This window comes from Eublepharis macularius, chromosome 1 (genome assembly GCF_028583425.1).
Source record: "Eublepharis macularius isolate TG4126 chromosome 1, MPM_Emac_v1.0, whole genome shotgun sequence".
NCBI classification, from domain to species: domain Eukaryota; kingdom Metazoa; phylum Chordata; class Lepidosauria; order Squamata; family Eublepharidae; genus Eublepharis; species Eublepharis macularius.
Window position 1 is genome coordinate 228,142,512 of NC_072790.1, and position 26,422 is coordinate 228,168,933.

Consider the following 26,422-nt stretch of genomic DNA (forward strand, 5'->3'; position numbering starts at 1 on the left):
TGGAGAGTGGGCACGGGAGGGACCTCTCTGATAGGTGCCAGGAGAGATCAGCAATTCAGTTGCTGGAGCAGCTCTGGAAGCTGGCCCAGGTTTGCTGTGGATTGCCCCTTGAAAAAAGTGGAGATTGCAAGAGTCAGGCCAGGTATTCCCCATGGGGCCTCTTGTTCCAACGTGCACAAGTCTGGTCCTAGGGTTGCCAACCTTCAGGTAGGGCCTGGAGACATTGCAGAATTACAAGCGCTCTCCAAATGACAAGAGATCAGTTACTCTGAGGAAAATGGCTGTTTTGGAGGGTGGACTCTGGCATTTTACCCCACCAAGGTCCCTCCCTTCCCCTGGAATAATTCTATTGTACAGTCTCGTTTTTAAAAAGCCAGAAGGGCAGAAACCACCCGGGGCCTCTTTCGTATGGCTAGTCTATTCCACCAAGTATGGGGGAGGCAACAGGAGAGCTTTTGGAGCAGTGTCAGTCTGGGCAAAAAGGGATTCCCCCCACCCCCTGCATAAATAGGATGTCTCTGTATTAATTATTTTAATGTCGTTATAATGTATTTGATATTTACTGTATTTTGATACATGTTTGTTACCAAATATAGGTCTGGACTTGTCATGGAGAAAGGCGAGTTTATAAACATTTCAAATAAATCTTTTTAAAAATCACATTCTCTGATCTGGAATCCCTTCATGTGGGGGAGCTGGCTGTGGTCACAGTGCAATCCTAAGAAAACTTTCCTCAGAGTAAGCCCCATTGAATAGGATGCTGAATAGACCTGGTTAGGATTGCACTGTTTTGATGCAAAGGTACTCTGCGTATGCCCAAGGCCACTCTTTCTTTTGCTTTTACTTCATTTTTCCTGCAGCTGTCCTGCCATTAAAAGATTCAGCCATTCGAAGGCTTTGTTCTATCTGTGCTTCTAGGTTTTTCTCTCTTGGGGAGGGCGGGCTGAAGAGGGGTAGCAACAGGATTTGATTGCATCAAAATGAGTTTACAGCCTGTAGAGCCAGAGCTGGGGTGAGCAAGGCCTTTTCCTTGTTTAGGTGCCAGCCCTGAATATCCGTCATCTGCTCATGGGTCAGTGCTCAGAGGCCTTATGCTCTTCCTTGCCTTGCCCCGAGGGCACAGTGAGGGCATCTCTTCTTCCTGTGAGCATGCCTAATGAGTTCTGCTAATGGCACTTGGAGGGAGGGGAAGATACTGTAGCAGAGCCACTCACAGCATCTGTGTGAGAGAAAGAGATGCGCCTCCCCAGCGACTGCTGGGCTAAGCAAAATAAGGCCAATACAACAACATCCAGGTTTACTCACCCCACTCCAACCACCCCCTCCACATTGCACAACAAGACTCTACAGCTCTGGTTCTTTGCGTCAAAGGGACACAGACATCACAGAAAGCTGCCACTGCAGCCGATTCCAGTCCGTGTGGTGTGGTGGTGTCTGGGAGACCCAGGTTCGAATCCCCATTCTGCCACAGAAGCTTGCTGGGTGAGCTTGGGCCAGTCACACCCTCTCAGCCTAATTTACCTCACAGGGTGTCTAGTGGAGCCACATTGAACCCAATTTGCCTACATTGGTATGGAAGAGAGGAGAACAATGTAAGCTGCTTCGGGACATCATGGGGGAGAAAGGCAGGGTATAAATGCTATAAATAAATGTGTAGCCATTTGAGACACTCGCTTTTAAACATCTTTATTCTTCACAAGGATGAAAACTATAACAGCAATGTGTATCTTCTGAGGTGAAGGGAAAGGTCTTTGTACAGCAGACCTCAAAATTCCACAAAAGCGGCTTGTCTACGCTACATTGTTGATCTTCACTCACTTTCATGATGTAAAACAAATGTACCAGTTTTAAGTAGGGTAGCTGGGCCAACAGGACAGACATCTCTTGTGGTGTAAGGAATGGACTCAACTGAGGGTAGCATGTTGGATGTCACAGAAGCGTGCTTGACGAAATTTCCAGCGGAATGACTTGATTCTGCTCATCCTCTGTTATGACTGATTAACTTACAGGAAGGAATTTTCCTCCAGTTCAGACTGACAGCACTTTTGTGGAGTTTTGCCCACTGCTGGCTCACTTACAAGGCTTACCTGGAGCTATTTGATTTGCTGGCATATACCCATGTGGTGCACTCACTCCCTGTCTGTGCCACACTGTGGGCCAATGTGGCTGGATGGTCCAGTCTCATACCAGGGGTTTGACTCAAAGAGCCCTTTTGTACCTTCCGATCTTCCGGGTCTGTCATTTGTTTGCTTCAAATATTTCTAGACCAAAGTCGCAGCAAGAAAGGACAAAAGTCAAAAGCGAGCACAGCAGCCGTTCAGTAAAAACCAACAGCAATCAGTAAGTTATTCAGATACCAAAAGCAGCAACAAGATGTAAAAAGTAGCAAAAATACCAGTCAGCACTAGCCAAATATAAAATTGTTGCTTTGTGCTTGAGAGAATAAAAACGTTTTTACCTGACACCTACAACTCTTTGGCTTGTGATGAAAGAATGTTAATCCAACTACCTGTGAAGGCTTGGTGAAAGAGACCTTCTCTAGTGCCTGGTGTGTGTGTGTGTGAGGGGGAGAGGGGGAGAAAACAGCTGTCTAAAGTTTGGATGAAACAGAAAGGCTGAGACTTGTGAGTTGGCTGCTGTACCTTGAGCCTGCAGGATCTGTAGTTAGTGGAACTGCTACCCTGGAGGAGTGTCTCTCTGTCCCCACCCATGCTCTGCTTGTATTTTAGCAAATAAAGCAAAAATAACAAAAAAATGTCCTCAGTCTCCTGGGGAGAGGGGGGGGGGGTCTGTCTTCCCAAGGAAACCAACCCAAGTATCGCTTCCCCTTCATGTTGATGCCATAGGTTCTTTTCTAGCTCTAGGTGTGGGGGACCCAGGCTCAAAGATCTCTACACATGGAGGTGGGAACATGCGGGGGGGGGGGGCGTTTCTCCAAGATTCCTCACAACATTGTTTCCCATTTGTTGCCTCTGTGTGGTTTCTTTGTCCTTCCTCTGCTTTCTCAGATCAGATGGAAGGTGGTTTGCGAAAGCACAGAGCAACAATGGGGAAACGACGGAAAGGCAACAAAAATGGATGATGATGTTGTGAGAAAGCTCAGAGGGGGGGAAAGCTGCAGCTCAGCACCCAAATCTATCATCTGTATAGTTTGACCTTTAGGGTTATCCAGCCCCCCCTCCCCGCTTCACCCAAGTTTGTTGTGCCTGTCCCATTGAAAACAACAGAGGTTGAGTTGGTTGCAGCTAAGCTGTTCTATTGGCAGCAGGTCTAGTTTGAGCTGGATTAGGGTTCCCATTAGGTTAAACGGAGAGAGTATAGGTTGCCCAAGATCACCAGTTAGCCATGAACCTAGATCAGTGTTCACTCACAGTCAATCATTTTAGAACATGAATGTGGCAGCTAGGAAATTATCAGTGGTAAAAAGAAAAGCTATATAATTGAAATTCTTGACTGGTAAATGCCCACGAATACACACGAGACTTGGAATAGCAGTATTCTGTATGTCATGGCTTCTCAGTGAACAAGATGCATGAGCGCAAGAGGTACAGTAGGCAACAGCATTTCTTGCTCGGTTTTTTACAGCATTACATCAGTGCAACAGCCCCCGCCAAAGCTGAAGAGTAAGGAAATGTGATGCATATTTGGCCTACAACTCCCATGATGCAACTGAACATGCCGCTATTTTAACCCTTTACTGGGTCTCAATGAATATCAAAAGGTTCTAGTTCAACAATCAGCAGGGGTTCAAGTGGCTAGGCGGGTTGGTCTGTCATAGAAAAGCAAGATTTGGGTCCAGTAGCACCTTGAAGACTAACTAGATTTCCAGGGTATGAGCTTTCGAGAGTCAAAGCTCCTTTCCTGGAAATCTAGTTGGTCTTTAACATGCTATTGGACCTGAATCAGCAGGGTGTAAGTCAAAGCTAGTGTTCATTAAACCACAGCAAAGGAGATGCTCAGTTAAGTATGAACCCCCACCCTTCAAATTCATTTCATTCATTCATTTCTTGATTTACGGTCATTTGACCAATCATGTAACACCATTGCACTGAAAAGAACATTCAAAGCATAAAATAGAACAAAACAATTTGGAATTAAGATCTAGTTGCAGTACAATATGATTTCCAAGACCTGGATATTACCAAACAGTATCTTCTCAGGCCAAAGGTTATCAAGTCCAGCTTTTTCAGCCATTTTACCCAATCTTCAAATGATTGACTACCATAATTCCCCATGAAAATTCAGTACACTGTGGCCTACAGCCCCCGCCCCCACACACACACTTACAAGGTAAGATGACTTTCTAGGCTTTGTGGTCCAGCTGAGGCTCTACAGTTGTTATGTTTAGTAGAGATTACTAAACATCACAGACTTTGCATCATTTCCTTGTCAGCCAAGTACAAAGTATAGTTCTTTGCATAAAACACAGGGCCTGTCATCAGGAATTGCAGTTGGAGGTAGTTTCAAATCACTGGATGGCAAAAAAAAAATCCCACTGAAGATGCTATAAAGCCCATCTATCTAAAATTGTAAGAACAGTGGTCTTATCACACACAACTGCGGTGAAGATTACAACTGTGCTTTCCTCCAGTCCCTCATCAAGAAAGAACATAGAACCAAGACCAGTTTATATGTTGTGAATGGCCAATTTCTTATTTTGACGTAGAGTGACAGACTAGGATCTGGGAGATCTGGGTTCAAATTCCTGCCCTGCCATGGAAGCCAGTCACACACTCAGCCTAATCTACCTCACAGGGCTGTTGTGAGAGTAAAATGGAGGAGAGTGATGTAAGCCTCTTTGGGCTCCCATAGGGAAGAAAGGAAGGATACAAATAAATACATTTTTGAAAAAAATGAGGACACGCTGTTACTACTTAAGCACCTCGGGCTGCATTCTATTTCACCGGCGATCATCCTGTTTAGCAGAATAAGAGGATGGGATGGGAATGCGATCTGGGTGCAATCGAGCAAGAGGATGGACTCGATATGGATGTCAGCTTCAATGTCACTTGTGTTAAATTTGCATATCTGGAATCCCTTCAGACGACCGAGCCCTCGGCAGGTGCTCCAGGAGCACCTGAGTACTAAGAAATAAGATTCAGGTAAAGAGCACAAAACTGACCAAGGAGGCTGGGGAAACAAAACAAAACTGCAGGGGAAAGACCAAGCAGCGTCCAGCGAGCAAGTGGCCACTTTAGGGGGCTCCTGCTGGACCCTCCACCCTTACGCGGCTCCAGTGGCCAGCGCAGATGACATCATCCTATAGCGAATGACGCAGGTTCTATTTTTAAGGGGCCAATGGGAGGGACCGTGCGGCGGTCACGTGGGGATGGAAGGTTACTTAGTGTCAGCCTAATGACAGGCGTATCAAAGGGAGGCGCGCGCGCTGCCGGGGCTGGGTCTAGCGCGGGGGACTGGCTCTCGCGCGCGCGTGTTTGTGCGCGCGCAGGGGGACGGGGCTGCACAGGCGCTTTGCCCTGTATGCGCTGCGGTGCACGGGCGGCGGCAGGAGCAGCGGCCAGCCAGGGAGGGGAGACGGGAAGCAGAAGGAGGGGCCTTGCTTTCGCCGCCGCTCGGCCCGAGCTATGCACCTGCTGGCACCTGCGACGACGGCGGCGGCGCCCTGAGACGGCCCCGCGCAGCGCTGCCCTTCTTGCTCCATGGCGCTGCTGCCCGGCCCTTGTCGCTCGCTTGCCCCAGGCATGGCTCCTGCGCAGCGAGCTCCCTGCCCCGGCGGTCGAGCGTGAGGCGTCGATTGCTGCTCGAAGAGGCCTCTCGAGACGCGCGGCGGGGGAAGCGGCCGCTCCGGACTGAGCCGCCAAGGGCTCCTAGACAGCCGGGGCGCAGCCTTCCGCGGACTTCGCCAGGAGTCGCGCCCGCTGTCGCTCCCCGCCTACCCGCTGCCTAGTTGGGGCTCCCCGTTTGGGAGGCTGATGGTGGAGGGGCGACCCGGCGGGCGGCAGCTGGAGCGGGGAGGGGCCGAGGGAGCAGCCGGCGGCTCCCTCTCCGGTGTCAGGCTGCCACCAGCCCAGCCTTCGGGTGACCTTTGACTGGGACAAGCGGAACTGGACGTATCGTGCTTCTCGACGCTGCCCTCCATGCCCCCCTTCCCCGTTGGGTCTTCCGTGAAGAAGAAGCCGCTGTCGGGACCATCCGGCTCCTCTGCTTGTCCGGGCCCGGAGTAGCCCGCATGGGGGGCCCAGCAGGCCGAGGACTAGACTGGATGTAATTCGGGCGCCTCCTGGGCTCAGAAACAGCGAGGGGGTTCTCTGGCGCTAGGCACAGGCCGCGTCGGTGGGGCAGGAGGCGAGGCCCCGGGCCCCTGTCATGGGGCAGCTGCTGTGGCCTGAGGAGAGGCCAGGAACCACGCTGGGGTGGTAAGAGGCTTCTTCCGTCTAACGCCCTCTTGGCTTGGCCCGTAGCGCGGACCCTCTCCTGCTGCCAGGATGGAGACCAAGATACCACCGGCAGTCACCCCCACCAGCCCTTCGTCCCCAGGGCTGTCCCCGGTGCCACCGCCAGATAAAGTGGACGGCTTCTCCCGGCGCTCGCTGCGCCGCTCTCGCCAGAGGCGCTCCCACAGTTCCTCCCAGTTCCGGTACCAGAGTAACCAGCAGGAGCTCACACCTCTTCCTTTGTTGAAAGGTAAGGCCTTGGGGGTGAGGACTGGGTTCCTTGAGCGCCTGCCCGTGGTTCCTCCTCTTCCCTCCACAGGAGAAACACGCTTGCAGGAGGCCTTGGGAAGGGCCAAGGGCACCCATGTCTGAGTCTGGGCTCTGAGTTCTGATTTTTGTCCTGTGACTGGCTTGTGGGGAGTGGACCAGTAGGTCTTGCTGAGCTTTTTTCAGCCCCACCCTTAAAGAGCAGGGCCCTTAAAGCAAGTGCTTTCCAGTACTTTAGCTGGGGTTGCTCAGGAGTCTGGGTGTTTTGAAGGCAGGTGGGGTGCTACTAGGCTACTGTCCCTTGCTGGTATACAAGGAACCCTCACTTCCTCTTCTCCCAAACAGCCCCCTTAACCTTTTCCAGGTGCATCTTCTGCCTGTTTGTGACAGCTTTGGGAGCAATTGTGGGCTGTGACTTCCTCCCCCACCCCCAGGGTATAGTGAGTCTGGAAAGTGCTGCAAGGTGGGGAATGAGCAGGTTCTGGGGATCACCACTCCAGAAATTGTAAAGCTTGGAGCCAGACAAGGTCACCTCAGAGACCATCATTTCCAGCTGCAAGGAACAGACTCTGGGTTTTGGCCACTAAAATGGGCTCCGTCTTCCACTCTGTCTTGGATTCTGGGGCACATGCACTTATCAAAGATGCTTCATAGGGAGGGAGACCATGGGTCTATGTAGCAGAGAACTGACAGGAAGAAGCTCTCCAGCAACTTGGGCTGTGAACAAGTTTTCCCCAGCTCTGCAATTTGAGATCCTTTTTAACTGGAGACGCTGATGACTGAACCAGAGTCCTTTAGGGCATGCAGTTGTACCACTGAGTGATTGATGGGTGCTTTTAATTTTCCACAGATTTCAAAGTGGGGGGGGGTCAAGCATGTGCTCTGCTCTTTCCCACTGAAACCAGAAGGGGCCACAGTAGTTGTGGTGCACAATTGCCAGCCTGCAGTGCCTTGAAGAGAGCCAGTGGTATGAAATGGTTAGTCTTCAACACAGGAAACCCAGGTTCAGCGCTGAGCTGTGGAGCTCACTGTTGGCTGAGCCTGCCTCACTCAAGCTGTAGCTTGGAGCACCATGCAAAGGCAATACATAAAATGCAAAATATGCATTGAGTCATGAATGTCCTTAGGCTAGATGGAGAGGTAAGCATTTGCCTGTCAAAGCTCTCCTGTCTGATGAAAGCATTAGTCTCAGCTGCAGATTTATTACCAGCCAAATTGCTTCCTTATGAAGCTCCATTATTTTGCTTGAGTGTTGCTTTGAGATGGAAGGGCGGCCACCCGGAGTTTACCTCTTTAACCCTCACTTCTGCAGCTCTGGAGTTAGGACCTGATGTTGGGCCCAACCAGCCGGCTGGGTGTAAATCACCTTTTCTTACCTGTTCCTGCTCTCTGCTTAGGAGATGGCCTCTGTGGTTCTTCTGCTGCACTCTTCCAGAAGTATGCTCGGGAATCTCTTTGTCACAGAGGGCTTTTCAACACCCGAGTTTTTGCTCCATCTTGGCTTCTGGACAGCAATGCTTTCCAATATCATTTGCTGATCCTTGCTATCTCATTTTTTAATTATTTGTTGACTATCACAAAAGTGGTCTGAAAAAAACACCAGAAAAACTTGAAAGCAATCAAGCACCCTGTGTGTAAGGAAGTAAGGGAACTGATGCGGTTAAGAAGCTAAGCTGAAACAAAAAAACCCTAGTGTGGAAAAGCCCTGAGCAGTAGCTCCTTAACCCCGCAAAACTGAGTGATCCTCCTTTGGCTGCACCTCATGGGAAGAACAGCTAGGGCAGGATCCTTGGAAGCCTTGCTGCCTCTTGAGAGTCTTCCTGTGGGGGCTGCAGCATCCCGATCTGGGCTCCGAGCACTATTCCAGGTCCCCTCACAATTGCCCAAAGTGTAATTTCAGCACCATGAACTATTCTCTGTAGTCCTCACAGGGACATTCTGTAGATTTCTCTTTGGGCACTCTCAGCACTGGGGAAAGAACATGTTAAGAACGTGGGTCCTGCTGGACCAGACCAGTGGTCCATTTAGTCCAGCATCCTGTCTCACATAGTGGCCAACCAAGTATTTTGGAAGGCCAACAAGAGCTTCCCCCCCCCCCGATGTTGCCTCGGGACACTGGTATTCAGAGATATACTGCCTCTGTCTGTGGAGGTTCCCTTTAGTCACCATGGCTAGTAGCCACTGATAGACCAATCCTCCCTGAGTCCATTTAATCCCCTCTTGTATCCCCTATTGATAGCCACTTATCCCTTGTTGACAGCCACCATCCCACCCCAGCTGGAGGGGGCATAGCCAGGACCCGGGGATTGAGTGCGATAGAAGCTATTTAAACTCCTGAGGTTTAAAAATAGGTGAGGAGGAAAGTGTGGCTGCCCGTGTGCCTGTCATCCTGTCAGGATGGGAAGAATGGCGCCCCTGGGCTCCTCTTCAAGGTTCCTGTTCACTTTAGACTCTGGAATACTACTCCCCCCTCCCCAGTCTTTCCAGGCTTAAAAACTGGGTAGTGGGGGGATGGAGGGAATTGGGAACCGGGCACCGTCTTTGAAGCCCTGGGGTGCAGTCACCACACCTCTGCTGTTCTCAGGACTGTGGGCTGTTCCTCTTTGCCTCTGGATGTGACTGTCTGGCCCCAGCGCTGCCATGGTTACGGTTCCCAGGGGGATTCCGGGGCGCTGCTTCCTATCCCAAGGGGCACGAAGGAGGAGACAGCAACAGGGCTTGTCAGGCTGTGCCGCGGCTGCTGTGGTTCTTAAGTCACAGCTCTTCCCCGACTGCAGCCTTCAGTTCCCCATTCTGTCCTTCCGGTGCCCATCTTGTTCCCTCTGCAGTCATCCTGAGTGCCACATAGCTGCTTTATCTGCCACGTTTAGATCCTGGCCTTCCTCCCAGGAGCTCAAGCCCCAGTGTACATTGTTCTTTTTATCCTCACAATAACCCTGGGAGGTAAGCTGAGTTGGGAGAGAATGACCCTTAGTCATCCAGTGAGTTTTGTGCGATAGGAACCAGATCCAGATACTAACCCCGAAACCATGCTGGTTGTAGGTTTCACCCATCAGGGAAGAGCCCTGTCCGGCACACTTCCTTGTCAGGAAATGGGTTGGCTTTTTCCTGCTTATTGTTCTTTTGCTGTTATATGCTGGAGTAAGGGGTTCATAACTCAGGAATCTGCCTTATACTGAGTCAGACCCTTTCAGAGTCTCAGCATGAAGATGCTGAGATTGAACCTGAGGTCTTCAGCATGCCAAGCAGATGCTGTACCACTGATCCACACCCTTCCACAGCCATCTGCGATGGTGAGATCCAACCTTAATATTGACAGAGACAAGCTTGCATATTCTTCCCAGAGCCCTTTGACCTTCTTGATATTTCTTAACTATAGATCTCCCACTGGTGCTACAATCTGTAAAGAGTAAGGCAGGCATTGCACAGTGTATGCAAGTAGCCTAGTGGGTACAAATTGTGAAGTGCCAGGCTGTGCCCCCCACCCCATTTGGAATGCCCATTCCTCACACCATCTCCTGGGCATCTCTTTGGCATGGTATGCCTTGCCATAATTAGCTGCATGCACTTGTAGAAACTGGCCTCTTCCACGTCTCCTGGAGATGGTGCTGCCGCACCCTTTTTAATGCTGGGATCATCTTTCAGTTCTATGCTGGAGAACACCATCTTGTTTTTCCCCTATGCCTGCAGGGCCCACCTTTTCCTGATCCCACAGTCATGTTGTGCCAGGATGTGAACTTCTGTGGCCCTATCTGAAACAACCAGAGTCTTGACCAAGGCATTAGGTGGGCAGCTAGCCAGTTGTGTGCACTGAGGGATTAATGTGGGCTGCTGTTTGGCGTGTTCACTTGGGACCAGGAGCGTATTTTGCACCCACATTCCCAAGAATTCTTTGCAGAAGCATGAAGGACAAAAGCTGCATTCCAGGCCTGGGAAAGGAAACCTTGCTAGGATCTCTTACCTTGAGAGACAGCTGTAGGGCCAGGGTCTCCACGAAGACTACAGGGACGGTCTGGAATTGCTTGCCCATCTCTTGCCCCTGTGGGTTCATTTATGACCTCAGGCATGCTGCTGTTCACCTCTGGGATTTTTTTTTTCAGGTGACAGAAATCAGCACTGAATCATGTCTAGTAAATAAAACGGAGGGTGCACACCAAGGTTCCGTACCAGGATCTCAGAGAATGGTTTTGCTTTTGGAAAATGCCCCATCTTGCTGTCCCTTGTGTAAGAAACTGATCCTTGTGAATCCCTCCGCCTTCCCTGCAGATGCTCCCGTTTCGGAGCTGCATGACCTTCTGTGCAAGAAGCTCCAGCAGTGCTCCATCCTCTTCGATTTCCTGGATTGTGTTGCTGACCTGAAGGGCAAGGAGATCAAGCGAGCAGCCCTCAATGAACTGGTGGAGTGTGTGGCCACTAACCGTGGCATCCTCATTGAGCCGCTCTACCCTGAGATCATCAAGATGGTGAGAGAGGGCAGAAGGGCTGGAGTGGGGCAGGGGGTAGTCTCCACCAGCGCAAAAGGGTGCTGGTTTAGCGCAACTTAGGAAGAGCTCTTGCGGGACGTACCAGTGGTCCATCTCGTCCTACTTCCTGTTTCACCACCAGCTGCTCTGGAAGGCCAACAAGCAGGGCACAGAGAACCGAAGCCTTCCTTGATGTTGCCTCCTAGCACTGGTATTCAGAGGTTTGCTGCCTTTGACTATGGAGGTTCCCTTTAGTCATCATAGCTAGTAGCCATTGGTGGACCCTCTGCTCCATGAATCTCCCTTTTAAAGGCATCTGTGCTCATGGCTACCACTATGTCCACTGATAGTGAATTTTACAATTTAATTCTTCTTTAAAAAGTACTTCCCTTTTGGTCTGTCCTGAATGCATTGCCTGTCAATTGCTCTGGGCAACCCTGAGGAGAGAGAGAAAAGGGAGAGGAGCTGGAAGGACTCAGCCACTGGGCAGGACAACTTGTGTGAAATGGTCTTGGGGAGGAGAAATGGTTCCTAGAGCACCATTCACACACTGAAACTGAGAAAGAACAGAGAGGAATTGCTTTAGTGTTGAAAGTTAATTGAAGTGGGAAGAGGAGGTTCTGTTTCCAGCAGCAATGTACCTCTGGCTAACTGGGTGCAGTAGGGTAACGTGGTGCTGGATCTGGACTTTCCTTAAATGTCAGGCGGGTTGCTGGTCTAACCCTAAGTGTCCATTCTGAGTTCTTTGCACAATAAAGAGATGTTTTTGCCTTATTAAGACTCACAAGCCACAGAGGTGCATGAAGTTAAAAGCACTGGGACATCTTAACACAGCAGATTTCTCCACTGCCTCTAGATCTCTGTCAATATCTTCCGGACGCTTCCACCCAGTGAGAACCCTGAGTTTGACCCTGAAGAAGATGAACCCAACTTAGAGCCCTCTTGGCCGCATCTGCAGGTGAGACCTCCTCGTGAGTTCCCAGATATTGATTGGCAGGAGGATGCCGCCAATCTGGATAGTTTGGGCTTGTCTGATTGGCTGAGAAACATAAAGGGGCGATGGTCTCTTTACCCAGCTCCTCCCGTTCCAAAGCTGGCATGTCTTTAGTTTGTGCATTGGTCAGGACAAAGCGTGTGGGCAAGGAGTTCATGCTCTTGGTTCTTAACTCTGCCTGTCTCTTTTCAGCTTGTTTATGAGTTTTTCCTCCGGTTCCTCGAGAGTCCAGACTTCCAGCCCTCTGTTGCCAAGCGCTACATAGACCAGAAATTTGTATTGCTGGTGAGTTGGTAGCGGGAGGCTGGGCAAAGGGATGTGTATTGCGCCAGGGAAGTGTGCTATTGGTCACTGTGGGTGTGCATCTCCTTTGCTCCACACAAGGGCCTCAGTGCTGGACATGTACCATGTTTCTTAAGACTGTTATTTTGCTTGTGAGTAGAGAGTAGCTTTGATGAAGTGTCTTCCATTAGATTCTCTTTGCTCCAGCATGGTCATTGTATCTTAGGGAAAGGCCAACCAGTGCTCAAAGAATAAACTATCCAAGCAAGCTATTGTAATATTGATACAAAATGCAAGAAAGGAAGCGAGAACTGGGAGTGACAAACATTCCACTCTCCTTCTCTACTGGCTACACACTTCCTCCCCTTATTTCTCTGTGATGGACTTTAATTGTTGTAAGTGTACATTTATCAAGTTGGACTCCAGGATCCTGTGGTGTATATGTGGGTACTCCAGGTCCACTGTGAGCTCTTTAAGGACAGGAGTCAAACCCCTCTTGTGCCCATTGGACTAATTCGAAAACTGAGCCCTCTCAGTTTTCTAGGAATGGGGGCAGGAACTCTTGACTTCAAGAGAAGGGGAATGGAATTGGTGTCATCTTCATTCGAAGGGCAGGAGCTCATAAATCTGCTACCTCCACCTACCTTCCAGATTGCTGCAGAGTATTAGCCAGAAAATGCACTAATGGGTTGCTAGGATTACTTGGCTGAGCGCCACCAAGAAGATGCAGACCTAATACAGTAGCGATGGTAGAGTTGCCAGGACCCCCTACCTTGAAACTGGGTGTGGTTCTTTTCTTTCATGCATGTGTGCTCCCAGTGACATCACTTTCAGTTTAAATTGAAAGCAGCGTCAGCAGGGCCAGTTCTTAAAGAATCAGCCTCAGTGAGACCCCATTGCTTCCAGTTTAAACTGGAAGTGATACCATTGAGGCCCTGTAGAGTGCACATGTGCACCATTTTGCTACATGTTCTGGCCAGCCTCCCCACACCTCCGCTCCCACCCCCTGCCAACCAGGTAAGTGGTGGCAAGGGCATGGCAGCTGGGGGTAAAGGATTCTCCCATGCTCAGCATAGAGCTGACATCCCTAGGTGATAGTTTCTTAAGATGTGAAGTGGAACTGGCTGTCACACCATTTTCTACAGGATTTCACTGTAGAAATAAGGAAAAACCGCTTAGCATTCGTCGACAATAAAAGCTGATCGTGGCTTTGAACTGAGCACTGGAAGTTCAGGTTTTGTGTGATGCCGATCTGTGAGCAAGGCTGTAAGTTTTTCTAGGCTCCTCTTTATTTTTGGTCTTTGGCCACAAGTTATTAATAAGGAAGTTCCTTTGTTGTCCTCTGGTGCAAAGTCCCTTCCTATCAAGGGGGGAAGAACTATTAGAACTTGGGCCACTTTGGTGGTGTGCCTATATCATCAGCTGCCCTCCAAAACCTGGCCTTGCAGGCCATGTGCAGACAGCCCAGACTTTTAAATTAAGCTTTCTTTTAAATTATGATGGTTCTTGCTGTATTGTTTTGAGGCTGTGAGAGGTTGGGAGCCTGTGTGGGGCATGGTAGGCATACAGCAAGCCCTTTGAAGTGGTGTGTGGCGGGCACTGGTATAGGCAGAGGGTGCGATGTTGGGTGGGTCTTCCCCTCAAAATGTAAATTGAAATGAGGGTTGCTAAAGTATGAAAAATGATGTAAGTTGCTGGTGGAATCATTGGGTGTCAGTATAAGAAAATAAACCCTGTAATCCACAAAGCTGCAAAACAGAATGGTCGCACTGGCTTTCTTGCTGCAACCCAACCTTTGCGTGTGTTGCGTCAGTGTGGTGTATTAGTTAAACTGTTGATTAGGATCCGGATGTGAGGCTAGAATTATTTCCTTTATTGAAGAACAAACTGTGCTGAGGAAGGACAAGCAGTGCTTCTGTAAAGGCAGGTTCTGGCTCACCAATTTTTTTTAGAAATCTTTGAAGCTATTAGCAAATGCATAAGTATTTCACAATGCTTTTGACCAAGGCTCAGAAGGAAACTTAGCAGGCATTGTTGAGGAATGTGACCTCCTTATGAGTCAGCAACTTTTAAAAACCAAACCAAAAATCAGAGGTAAGTGTGCAGTACAGTCCTGCAAGTATTGCTGCGATTTCACTTTATACCTGGGGAGCAATGAGGCAGCCAAACTTGGGAATGGTGCCACATTATTCAGAGAGGGGAACTCCAAAGCATACCTTGAAGAAGGCTCTTTCTAAACTGGCTGGTGAGATAAGTGATGTGGTTTGGAACAAAAATGTGCTGATAGGATCTAATTTGAATGCAGCAACCCAGGAAAAGAAATTTGGAGGGGACAGTAGAATGTTTACTGAAAATACCATCTCAAGGCAATGAAAAAAGGCATTTGAATGTATAAGTTATTAGGAAAGAGAACAAATGTCCCGCTCTCATAATGTTGTTATAAATCCATGAATACTGTTACAATTGCGCCACCACAAAGAGCAGGCCAAAATGATGATATAGAAGAGAAAAGGTGGAAAGATTTGGGGTTTTCTCGGACAGAAAAGGATGATTTTAGGAAGTTTGATAAAGGCTTATAAAATCATCAGCAGTGTGGAGGAATGAACAGAGAAGTCTTTGTCACTCAGCATGAGAACTTAGGATCACTTACATGACAAAAGTGGAGACTTCACACACTGCGTAACTAATTCAGGGAATGTAGAGCCGCAAAGATTTGGTGATGGTCCTTAGTTTTCATAGCCTCGAAAGGATTAGTGAGATTCGTGGAGGAATAATAGCATCTCTTAGGTGTGATGGTTAAATGGAACCTTTTATGTTCAAAGATGGTACACCTCTGCGTATGAGCAACAGGAGACGGACAGTTCCGTTCAGAGCCTGCTTGAGAGCTTCCTGGTTGGCTCCATTTGGAAACTGAAAGCTGCAGCAGAAGGTCCATCTCTAAAGGCGTTTTTTATGTCCAGCCCTAATAACATAGGCATGGGGTTTTATTGTGCACAATAGTGCCCTAGCATTAGCATGTTTATGGCATGCACCAACAATCCTGGCCGGTTCCCACCATCTTAGACCACTTTGGGTTTTGTGGCTGGGCCCTGCCCTGCTGGCAGCAATTCCCTTTTTTTTAACCACATCATAGCAGAATTTTTTTCTGCTTCACCACCAACATGAGCAAGGCATCTTCTGCCCTTACAAAGCACACATGGTTGGATCCGTTTTGGTAACCGGTAATTGGAGTACTCAGTACCAGTTGGCCCAGTGATGTCTTGGAAGGGTGCTAGGCTGGTTACCGCGCTAGGCCCAACCCTCAAGGCTGGCTGGGAGCTGTGGGTTGTTTTAGAAACCAAGGAGGGTGGAGTCTGGACTGGTTAATACCTAGAAGTGCTGAGGATCAAGCTGACTGCAAAGGCTTGCCCCCTGACCTGGGCACCCAGTTTTCTAGAGTCCATTTCCATCTTATAGGGGTCAGACCTCGTGACCCTTGATTCATTGCAAATGTGAGGATTTGGTGTCATTGGGGATATATCAATGACTTCAACTGTGTTTTTCCTTGGGTTTGGTCTGCGAATGCCTTGAAGCTGTGTTTGGCATCGGTGATAAGCTTCCAGGTTGGTACACAAACTGAAGCTTCAACAAAAGTGGCATTTCTGGTGGTGGGTGGAGTATTTCAGCTGGGATTAGTGGGGACTGTTCTTGATGGACTCGCACTCCTCCTGAGAGAAGAGGGTTTGCATTGGTTGTTTTGGGCCCACTCCTCGATCATCAGTTACCATCTGTGCCAGGGGCTCCTTTAACTAGCTTTGGCTGATTCACCAGCTGTGCCCTCACCTAGGAGACAGAATATCATGATTCATACTGCGGAAGCTTTTCAGCTCTATAGCTGTGATGCCATTTGTGGGGGATCTGCCATTAAAAGGATCTGGACATTGCAGTCGATCCAGAAGAGGGTGCTCCCTGGGCCCTCTGTCGAGGCCTGCTTCAAGAGCCCCATGCGTTCTCGAGTGAGGTGGGTGGCCACATGGAATGGCATTTTCTCTGTGGTTCCTTTTTTTCCCTGGCACTTTCTTCCCAAGGGTTGAACCATTTTGGTTTTCTTAGGCTTTCTGTCCTGCCAGTCGTGGATCAGCAGCACCTTTTTAGGTGGAAGCCTGTGGACTTCTGGTGACAGCATGGCTGTTAGGAGAGGCATCCGAGATCTGTTGTTACGTTGCTATAGATTGCTCTAACACAGCAGATAAAACAGTTTCAGTTATTCTTTGTGTTTTGTTGTTTGAATGTTTTTAAAACTTACCATAAATTTCCTTCAAAGCATCTGGATTAGAAGGTGGGAAAAATATTTAAAATAATTAACGTTCCTCCTAGACTAGAAAAGAACAAGAGTCCAATAGTATCTATAAGACTTACAACATTTGTGGTAGGGTATGAGCTTTTGTGAGTCACAGCTCACTTCTTCAGTGAGTCCCTCTGTCCTTATATCTTGGAGAGTGGAGTGATTTCAGATGCTGAATGGCAATAGCAGGTAAAAGATCATTCAGCATCTGAAATCACTCCACTCTCCAAGATATAAAGACAGATGGACTCACATTCTAGCTGTATCTGACAAAGTATTTGAAGACAAATTTTGTTAGCCTTATATGTATCACTGGACTCTTCGGCTGAATCCACACTTACCAGCACAGCGCTAAGGAGGCAGGGGGAGAGTGTCTTTCTGGCTCGATTTATGATGTCATCGTGCCATGATGCCACTCTCGTGGCGTGATGACATCATAAAACGCGCCAGAAAGACGCTCTCACTCCGCCTGCTTAGCGCTGTGCCGGGTAAGTGTGGATTCAGCCCAGCTCTTTTCTACTGCTATAGATAGACCAACACGGCTACCCATCTTGATCTAATTCCTAGACTAGGGTTGATTGGGCATAGCTGAAATATTTCCTTGCCCCAGTTCTTGCTAAGGTTAACTTGAGGGTGGTCCAGGGCGGGTGAGCCATGGCTCAGTTGTATAGCATCTGCTTTGCAGAGGTCTCTGTCTATCACTTACTATCAGAGCTGCTGGAGGGTGTTGGAAGAGCTGGAGAGCCACTGCTGGGTGTCCAAGAAAGCAAGCAGGGCACCCTGAATGCATAAAACTGCCTTATACAAAGACAGAACATTTGTCCATCAAGGTCATCCTTGTCTGCTCTAACAGGCACCATCTCTCCATTGTCCCAGGCAGAGGTCTTTCACATCACCTACAACTTGATCCTTAACTGGGAGGTGCCAGGGATTAAACCTGGGACCTTTGGCATGCAGAACAGAGGCTTTGCTACTGAGCCACAGCCCCCTGCCCCTGCCTTCTCTCCTCATCATCTCTGCTTCCCTCCAGCTACTGGAGCTCTTCGACAGTGAGGACCCCCGAGAGCGTGAATACCTCAAGACCATCCTCCACCGTGTCTACGGCAAGTTCCTGGGTCTGCGCGCCTACATCCGCAAGCAATGCAACAACATTTTCTTGCGGTGAGCTCTTCTTCTTCCACTCTGCTCCAGTCCCCCAGAGGTCTGGAGGAACAAGGGAGCTGGAACCAGTGTCTCAACTGTCGTCTCCGCTCCGTGCTATTTCTGGTCCAGTAGTATCCCCCTGTCATAAAAACATAAGAGCAGCCATCCTGCTCCATACCGGTGGTGCTGATCACAAAGGCCAAAGCTGCCTTCTGGTGTTGCTTCCCAGCCATGGGTATTCCGAAAGTTCTTGCCTCCCAAACATGGAGGTTTCATTTAATCGTCATGATGGGCCTCTCTTTCATTAACTTGTTTAATCTCTTTTCAAGCCCAACTAAATTAGTGGCCATTGTCACATCCTCTAACAGCTGGCCATCTTTTGAGCGAAGGAGTAGTTCCTTTTTATCAATTCAGGATCTACCTGCCTGAATTTTAATTGCAAGGTCCCACCACTGGCAGGAACTGTCCTGTTTAACTTTAATGCCACCTGGTGCCCACTAGAGGGCGGGTTAAGCACACCCTGTTCTCTCATTTTACTAGCTGAGAACCCAAGTCTCTTCTTTTATTGGCCCTTGCAAGAAAATCATTTGGGCAACTTGTCTAACTGATTCTGAGATCTCTGAGAGCCAAGCTACAAGCGACACCTTACACAGGTTGGACACTTGTCAGCTTCCCTCAAGTTTTGATGGGAAATGTAGGCATCCTGGTTTTACAGCTTGGCTCTCCATTACAGCTGCAAGACCAGGATGCCTACATTTCCCATCAAAATTTGAGGGAAGCTGACAAGTGTCCAACCTGTGTCAGGCGTCACTTGTAGCTTGGCTCTCAGAGTCTCTCTTTTCCATGCCTCCTTTCTAGAGAGCAGGAATGGAAGGAAAGATCCACTCCGGCTTGCCCATTTTACTGTGCTGTCCCTTACGGGACCAGCTTGGTATATAAATAAATAAATGCCCAACGGTATGAAATAGCAAAGCTACCAAAGCCGGTTCGGATGGGCGAAGGACGTTGCTGGAAGGTGGGCATGGATGTTATAAAGTTGGTTCCGTGAACAGGACTGTGACGAGATCCCCTCATTCTCTTCTTCCTCCCTGCCAGGTTTATTTACGAGACAGAGCATTTCAATGGTGTGGCGGAACTGCTGGAGATTCTGGGCAGGTAACCACCCAGCCATGCCTTTGACACCTGTGGTCAGAGCACCTTTTCGTTGTTTCCGCACACAGTTCCTATCCGTCCCCCACTCCCCACCTGCACCTTTTCCCCCAATCTGAGCATACATTTCTTCTTGCTGTGGAATAAAAAGGGCAGATTAGTGAGGCATCTTAAGTCTAGCCCTGGTGCAGGAGTTGGGGGGAGATATGGGGATGAGAAACAACATGTTACCCTTCAAGTCCAAGGTTGGATAGAGGACGGGGTGAGGGGCGTGTCTTCGGTATCTTCATGTCCCCTAGCAGTTGTTGTTGTTGGAATTCTTAGATTCTTCCTTCCGTGCATCAAGAGCTGCAAAATGGGATTCACTTATTAGGGGTAAGGGTCAGTGCTTCCCAGCCTCTCTGCTTTACAGCTTTAACCCATGTCTGCTTCCCGCTCTGTTCAGCATCATCAATGGCTTCGCCCTGCCTTTGAAGACGGAACACAAGCAGTTTCTGGTACGAGTCCTCATTCCGCTTCACTCAGTGAAATCCCTCTCCATATTCCATGCCCAGGTGAGCCGCAGAAGGGGAGCGAAGTGCCAGGGTGGTGTGATGGAAAGCGTCAGTCTAGGATCTGGGAGACCCAGTTTAAATCCCCACTTGGCCATATAAGCCAGCTGGTTGACGTTGGGCCAGTTTTGCTTTCTCTCTCTCTCTCTCTCTCTCTCTCTCTCTGAGCCTAACCCTGCCTCACAAGATGGCTGTTAGGATAAAAATGGAGGGTGCTGTAAGCTGCTTTGGACCCTGGTGGGGGGAAAGCAGGGGATAAATATCTAAATTTCAGTCAAAGGGGTGGGGGAGGGAGGAGAGAGTAGGCAACTGCCATGAAAACGTGGTGCTTGGTTGTGGCTGACCCTGGTCTCCTTCACTCTGTGATCTCTTGCAGCTGGCCTACTGTGTGGTTCAGTTTCTAGAAAAAGATGCCACGCTGACAGAGCATGTGAGTTGCTTCCCTAAGTGGGTTGTGAGAGATTTGTTGGGGAAGGGTGTGGCAGGCTGGGCGGTGCCACATAAAAATGGCTGAATCCATAGATACAGAAAACCACAAAAGATGAGAAGGCCCTGGGCAGAGCACTCCATAGCATGCTGGGTTGGGAGCCTCCCTGTTTTTAAGGGAGAAGAGGCTGAACGTCTGGGGAAAGTTTTGGCTGTTAACAGCTTTTTAAGATGGAGGCCCTGGGCGATACTGGTATGGATTTCTAACTCCCTGCCTTCTGTTTTGTTTCTCTTCCCCTATTTTACCAGGTGATCCGTGGGCTGTTGAAATTTTGGCCAAAGACCTGCACGCAGAAGGAGGTAAGTAGAGATGGGCAGTGTGGAGGGGAGGATAGGAGAGTCAGAAGAAACATCAGCCTAGCTGTCCTAATGCGTTAGTGTTGTACTGGGATGGAGGAAACCAGGGTTCAAATCCCTAACTGACAAGGATGCTTGCTGAGTGACCTTGGAACCAATCACAATGTCTCAGTCTGATTTTCCTCACAAAGTTGATGTGGGAATCAAATTGAGAGGGCCGGATTGGCCATTAAGGCCACCAGGAAAAATCCCCCAGAGTGGCCCTGGACAAAATGTGTGGGAGCCACTGCGAGTTGGTGAGGGCTGCCGGCTTCCATGAGACCGCAATCCCTGCCTTGTGTGAGGTGGGCAGGAGTCACTGCCGCTGTGAGACTTTTATTTTATTTATTTATTTATTTATGTCATTTATAGTCCGCCGTTCTCACTGAGACTCAAGGCAGATTACACAGTATGAGATTAAGCCAATCCGTATCAAGTATATTTCCATACTGTATCAAGGACATTTACATAAACAATGCCATAGGGTAAATTTTTAAAGTTTAAAAGACATAGCGTTAGCAAGAATCCAATACAGAGTAGAAGAAAATACTGAAATAAAACATAATCACCTCTAGGATTGACATTAGACAACTTAAAGCACAGGTAGTACATAGGAGTACATATTTAAAGCAACAGATAATATGTAAGGCAACATAGTGGTGAAGTTTATGGTCCCTAACTCATTAGTGAAGCATCTGAGACCCCATCCCTACAATACAGCCCTCCAGGCTCATAGCCTTACCACATACATGCCAGTCATGAGCGGCTACAAGTCTGCTGTGTCCCCTCACCCCTTTTCCAGGGCTGTTTTGGCTTCCCAATCCACCCCTACAGCTATGTCTAAAAATAGATGGATGGATTTTGTTGTGGCGGCATCCTACTCCTGCCCTGCCGTAAGAGGGCATTTACATATAAGTAAATAGAGCTCTAGTAAAATGGAAATATTTAAAAGGTCATTCAGGCTTTAGTTTTAATTGTACATGGAAAATCTGCAGGCAGGTTCCCCCCTGTAATGATTTCAAGAAATGGGTGCATGTGTCTTTAAATGTTTGGTGAGATAGGTGAAGAGTGGGGGTGAAAGAGAGAGATGAGTGAGTGATATGATTGGTTGATGACAGAGTGGGCGGAGTGAAGGCGGTTTTCAGTTACTGAGGAAGAGAAAAAAAGATTCAGTTAGGGCAAGAGAGGGGAGCTGTGCGCAGCCTGAGTGTGTTCATGTATTTGTGAGGGAAAGGCAACCTGAGTGGAAGCCTGAACTGAATGTGTCTGTGAGACTATATATTCATTCTGTTTGAAGCAGGCAAACTGTGTGTGCGCCTGAGAGAGAAAGAACTGAGAGTGAAAAGAAAACAGGCTAGCTGTGTGTTGTCTGAGGAGTTCTCTGTGAGAGAAATATAGAGCCTAGAGAAAGAGGCTAACAGTGTGTGAAGCCTTACAAGGGATCTGTGTGAATGAGTTGGATGAAGCAACTAGAAGAACTAAGAACTACTTTTATGTAACCAATACGCTTAAAAAAATAAACTTTTATTTTGTTTTGTTATATCCCAGAGTTATCTCCCATTCCTATCCTCAGGGCCACATAGAACCACAAAGGAGCCTGACGCTCAAACACGTTACAAAAGGGAAAATTTAAATAAAACATTTTGGAATAATATATTCCTGGTGGCAGCAAACTACCCAGAGGGTGTAAGGGGGAGATTTAAAGCAAAATCCACCCTAAAGAAAGTGAAGATCATGACACCCCCCCCTCACCTTTTTAGTGCTTCATTTATTATATGTACTATTTTGTTCTTATTGCATTGTTTCTCATCCTTGTAAACTTATTCTACTTCATTGTTGAATGTATTACAGTTTTTATTGCATTGTTTTTAGTTTTGTAATCTGCACCGAGAAAGTCAGGCTAGAAATGAAGTAAATCTTTTCCTCCTGCCAGGTGATGTTCCTGGGAGAGATAGAAGAAATCTTAGATGTTATCGAACCCTCGCAATTTGTGAAGATTCAGGAGCCGCTTTTCAAGCAGGTGGCTCGATGCATCGCCAGCCCTCACTTCCAGGTGACCTTGGTGGGGAAAGGGGACCATGAGCTTGAGTTGGGCAGAACTCTTTGAGGGAGGAGGCAATTGTGGGTCAGCTGGCCTTCTGATGTGCCCGGGGGGGGGACTCTTTCCCCTGCTCTCTTCTCCTGCACACTGTGATTTCACCTTTTGTCCCCTGCAGGTTGCAGAGCGGGCTCTGTATTTCTGGAACAACGAATACATCTTGAGCCTGGTGGAGGATAACTGCAACACAGTGCTGCCCACCATCTTCGGCACGCTCTATCGTGTCTCCAAGGAGCACTGGAACCCGTGAGTGCACGTGTGGGTTGGGAGACGCATGGGGCAGGCAGGTACCTGGTGGAGAGGAGTGTTGAAATACTCAGAACCCCCTCCCCCCCAGAAGAAGAGTCCGTACTTCTTTACGTAAAATGAGAACAAAGCCCTCTTGCTTTCCTGTAAGGGGGTCAGATGTTTGTTGTATTTGGGTTCCCCTTGGGTTGGGTGGAGGAGGATACAGTGTAGTAAGACTACATGTCACTTTCTGGGTTTCTCCTCCTTCCCCTAGGACCATTGTTTCTTTGGTCTACAATGTCCTCAAGACCTTCATGGAGATGAATGGGAAACTCTTTGATGAACTCACAGCCTCCTACAAGGTGGAGAAGCAGCAGTAAGTGTGTGGGGCTGGGTGAGAACCTGGACCACTCCTCCTGTTTGTGTCTGCATTGTCGGCCTTCCACAAACTGGAATAACGTTCCGGGTATCTAGTGTCTTCACTTCCAAACACCATCTATGCAGGCTGGACTGTGTGTTTGAATGCCTCCCCTGTGCAGGGCAGAAAATGTAGCCCAGGGGAGAAGGAGTCTTCATAAGACAACAGCATCTGATGCAATCTGTCTAACACTAAAGTTGCTTTTGCACAGAGTTCTTGCGGCTCATCTTTCCCCACCACTACCCCAACCTCTGTGGTTTTTATTTTGGCTTCAGCGTGATGTTGTGATGCTTTTCCAACCCCTTGGGTTTTCCCCAGCTGTGCTGCAGGCTTCCACAAATCTGCTTTGATGTGATTTTTCCCTGAAAGATTGTATTGAACGTGGGTTTGAGGAAAGAGTGGATGGGAAGGTATGGATTTCTACACCTCCCTGCCCATATCCAGTACTGTTCCCTCCCCTCCCCTATTACTGGTGAGCTTTTGGATTTTTGAAGAATTATCAGTAGTAGTTATATCAGTATAGCATAATATTATACTGACATACTACCAATTACAAAAAAAGTCAAAAAGCCCACTGGAGATGGGGGCAGGAGGAGACAGTGGAAAGTAGGAGAAGCTTATGGAAGCTTATGGAAGGTTGAAGCAGCTTATGGAAATTCCTGCATGCTCACGCAGAAGCATGATTGCAATCAGAGCAGCACAGGGGAATTGCCCTTGTGCAAAAGCTATCCCTAAGCCTTTGAGATGGGAGTTTTCTAGAGCTCCTCCTGTTGGCCATCTTGTTGCACTACAGAAGCTGGTCATGGGGCTGAAGGGGGAAGGTGCCTGCATTTGTCCCCTCTCACCCTGGCTCTTTCTCATTCCCAAAGAGAACTGAAGAAGGAGAAGGAGCGGCAGGAGCTGTGGCGGCAACTGGATGAACTTCGGCTGCGGAAGCTGCAAGGACTGGAGGAGGCCAAGATGAACCGCCTGAACCTGCAGCACAGCTTGGCTGTGCAGAGGGGAGAGGCGAGCTAGGAGGCCCCTCTCACCGGGAATCCCCCCTGCTGTGGCTTGGGAGCAACACACACTGGTGCAGTCCTTCATCCTATACAGCCAACCCCACTCGCCAGGCCTGTGCCAAACCAGAGCTCATGCCCTCTGCCCTTCCTGTTGGTGGGCATGGCTCCCTTCCCCACTGCCCCACAGGGATTGTTGAGGCCCCCATTCAACACCTGGAGTCTGTGGCTTCTGGGGAAGGGCACTGCTGTATTGAGAAGAAGGGGAGAAGAATCAGGAGGATCTCTACTGCTGTTTTTGATGCTTCCTAAAATGGGGGTGCATGGGAAAAGAATGTTCTCAGATGATGGGGAGCTATACCGGGGGGAGGGGGGGAGCGCTGTCATTGCCCACGACACAGGCTTGGAGCCATTGTCTAGGCCGAGATGGGGAAGAGAGCACGGTTCCCATGGCGATAGTAAGCAATAGACCTCCTGATCCAAAGTTTCACCTCCTGAGTGGAGGTTCCAGTGGGCAGAGGCTTAATGCAGTGGGGAAGAATCATTTTTTGATACCCTGTTGGGGGCGTACACATTGCAGGCTTTCCTGCCCTAGATGTTGCCTCTCTCTTTCATGAGGTGAGGCCCCACTCCTCTTCCACAATGGTGTTGGCAAGGTGGCCCTTGATCCTTGCCCCCCCTGTGAGTGGAAGACGTAGCCTTGCTTTTGTCTCCCCCTCCCAGAAGGAGAGATGGGGAACCATGTTAATCCTCCTTGGCATGACAGGGGAAGGGGGGTTCCTACCATAGTAGAGGTGAGAGCAGCGTGTGGCTGAGTGTGTGTGTAAATCTGGGCCTCTGCATGCTATTAGGAGGAGGAGAGGGAGTGGCTTTGCCCTCCTGTATTTAGAGCTGGAGGTACTGAGAACAGCCTCTCCTGTTCAGCATTTGGGACTGAAAGAAATTCTGCCTCCTCCCAAATCATTTTATTGGGCTTTTCCCCCCCACTTTTTTTTTTTTGCATCCTGTGGTCGGGTGTGTGGTTGCGTGTGTGTTTGTGACTGAACTTAGCTGCACTTTTGCTTGGATACTCATGGCCCTTAGACGGAGTGTAGCATATTCTCTTCACACACACCCTCCCTCCCTGCTTCCACTGGGCTTGTTTTTTAGCCATGAATAGAAATTTGGAGGGGAGGGGTGCTAAGAAAAGGGAGAGGGGTGCTCAAATTCCTGCACTTTAGAAGAGCTGGATGTTGCACAGGTAGAAACCGTTGATGGTTCTGCAGGTCTTCCAGCATTTGAATAAGGAAGAGGGGGGAGGTCGAAGCGCTAGACTGTACCATCTTGGGAAGTGGGAAGGGGGGCATGGTTGCTCATGATTCTCTCAGGTGTTAGAATATTCTCTGCCCATCTTGAAGGAAAAGGGGGACCTAAGAGACTCTAAAAACACAATTTGCTGTTTGAAATCGAATATAGCATCTTTAGCCCAAAAGGCTTTTAAGGATTGCAGGACCACAAGTTCTACATCTTGGGTTTATGATATTATTTCTTTCCCCTCTCCCCCCACAAAGTTTTGGCCGGGGGCAAGGTGAATGCTTCCCCCCCCTTTCCTCACTAGGCATGATGACGTCAATCATTCTCTGTATCAAGGAATAGTCACGGGGTGGTTCGTTTGGGAGAGGGTGGGCGGGGTTGCGTGTATTACAGTTTATTTTTTAGTAAAACACTGAAGCCTATCGGCAACCGTAGACACCAGGCGCACCTTTTCTGTAGTCTTTTTAGATGATGCCTCAAGGGCGTAGTTTCCACAGGAGGAGGCCTTGAGGTCCGGGGGGGGGGGGTTGGGCTGCAGAAGAGAGCTATTTTGGTGGGGGTGGGGGAAGTCTATTTATTACAAGTTTCGCTACCATGAGCCCTCCCTGCCCTCGTTTTCCTTTTGCTGGACGAGTCTGTATTCAATAAAAATAAAGTTTCATGTCACAACTGAATCTTCTGTCTCATCAGTCGCTTTGGAGGGACGTCTCATTGAGTGAGGAAATAACTGTCAAACGTTGCATAAATAAGAGTGGAGATATTGTGCCATGTTGATTGTGAGGGAATTTTCAGACTCATAGTGATAGCTCTGCTTTAGGGTGGATAATGTAAAATGACACTTTAAAGGCCATTTTCAGCCTTTTGAAGAATGGGGACGTGATGGTTTTTTAAAGATGGGCTTAATTTTGGGTTAGCAATACTGTACTGCGTCCAGAGCTTTTGTGGAAGACTCCCTTGCTGCAAGCTTTCCAGGTGGCAGACCTGTGTGCCCCACCTG

General features: G+C 48.8%; 1 protein-coding gene across 1 annotated transcript; it reads left to right on the top strand.

Moving 5' to 3' along the window:
- The first annotated feature begins 5,400 nt into the window (after positions 1-5,400).
- On the top strand, positions 5,401-26,091 carry PPP2R5B (protein phosphatase 2 regulatory subunit B'beta). The gene is made up of 13 exons (XM_054990878.1): positions 5,401-6,645; positions 10,929-11,125; positions 11,982-12,083; positions 12,312-12,404; positions 17,756-17,886; positions 18,964-19,023; positions 19,463-19,571; positions 19,945-19,998; positions 20,304-20,354; positions 22,324-22,443; positions 22,607-22,734; positions 22,991-23,092; positions 24,004-26,091. The coding sequence occupies exons 1-13, from the start codon at positions 6,447-6,449 to the stop codon at positions 24,149-24,151; spliced, it is 1,494 nt and encodes a 497-aa protein (XP_054846853.1). The 5' UTR covers positions 5,401-6,446; the 3' UTR covers positions 24,152-26,091.
- Positions 26,092-26,422: the final 331 nt, after the last annotated feature.

Bases quoted from the DNA above. Each gene is read 5' to 3' on its own strand.
- PPP2R5B (XM_054990878.1), top strand. From the start codon at position 6,447: ATGGAGACCAAGATACCACCGGCAGTCACCCCCACCAGCCCTTCGTCC. The intron at 12,405-17,755 runs GTGAGTTGGTAG...GCTTCCCTCCAG, and splicing joins ACCAGAAATTTGTATTGCTG to CTACTGGAGCTCTTCGACAG. The intron at 20,355-22,323 runs GTAAGTAGAGAT...TCCTCCTGCCAG, and splicing joins AGACCTGCACGCAGAAGGAG to GTGATGTTCCTGGGAGAGAT.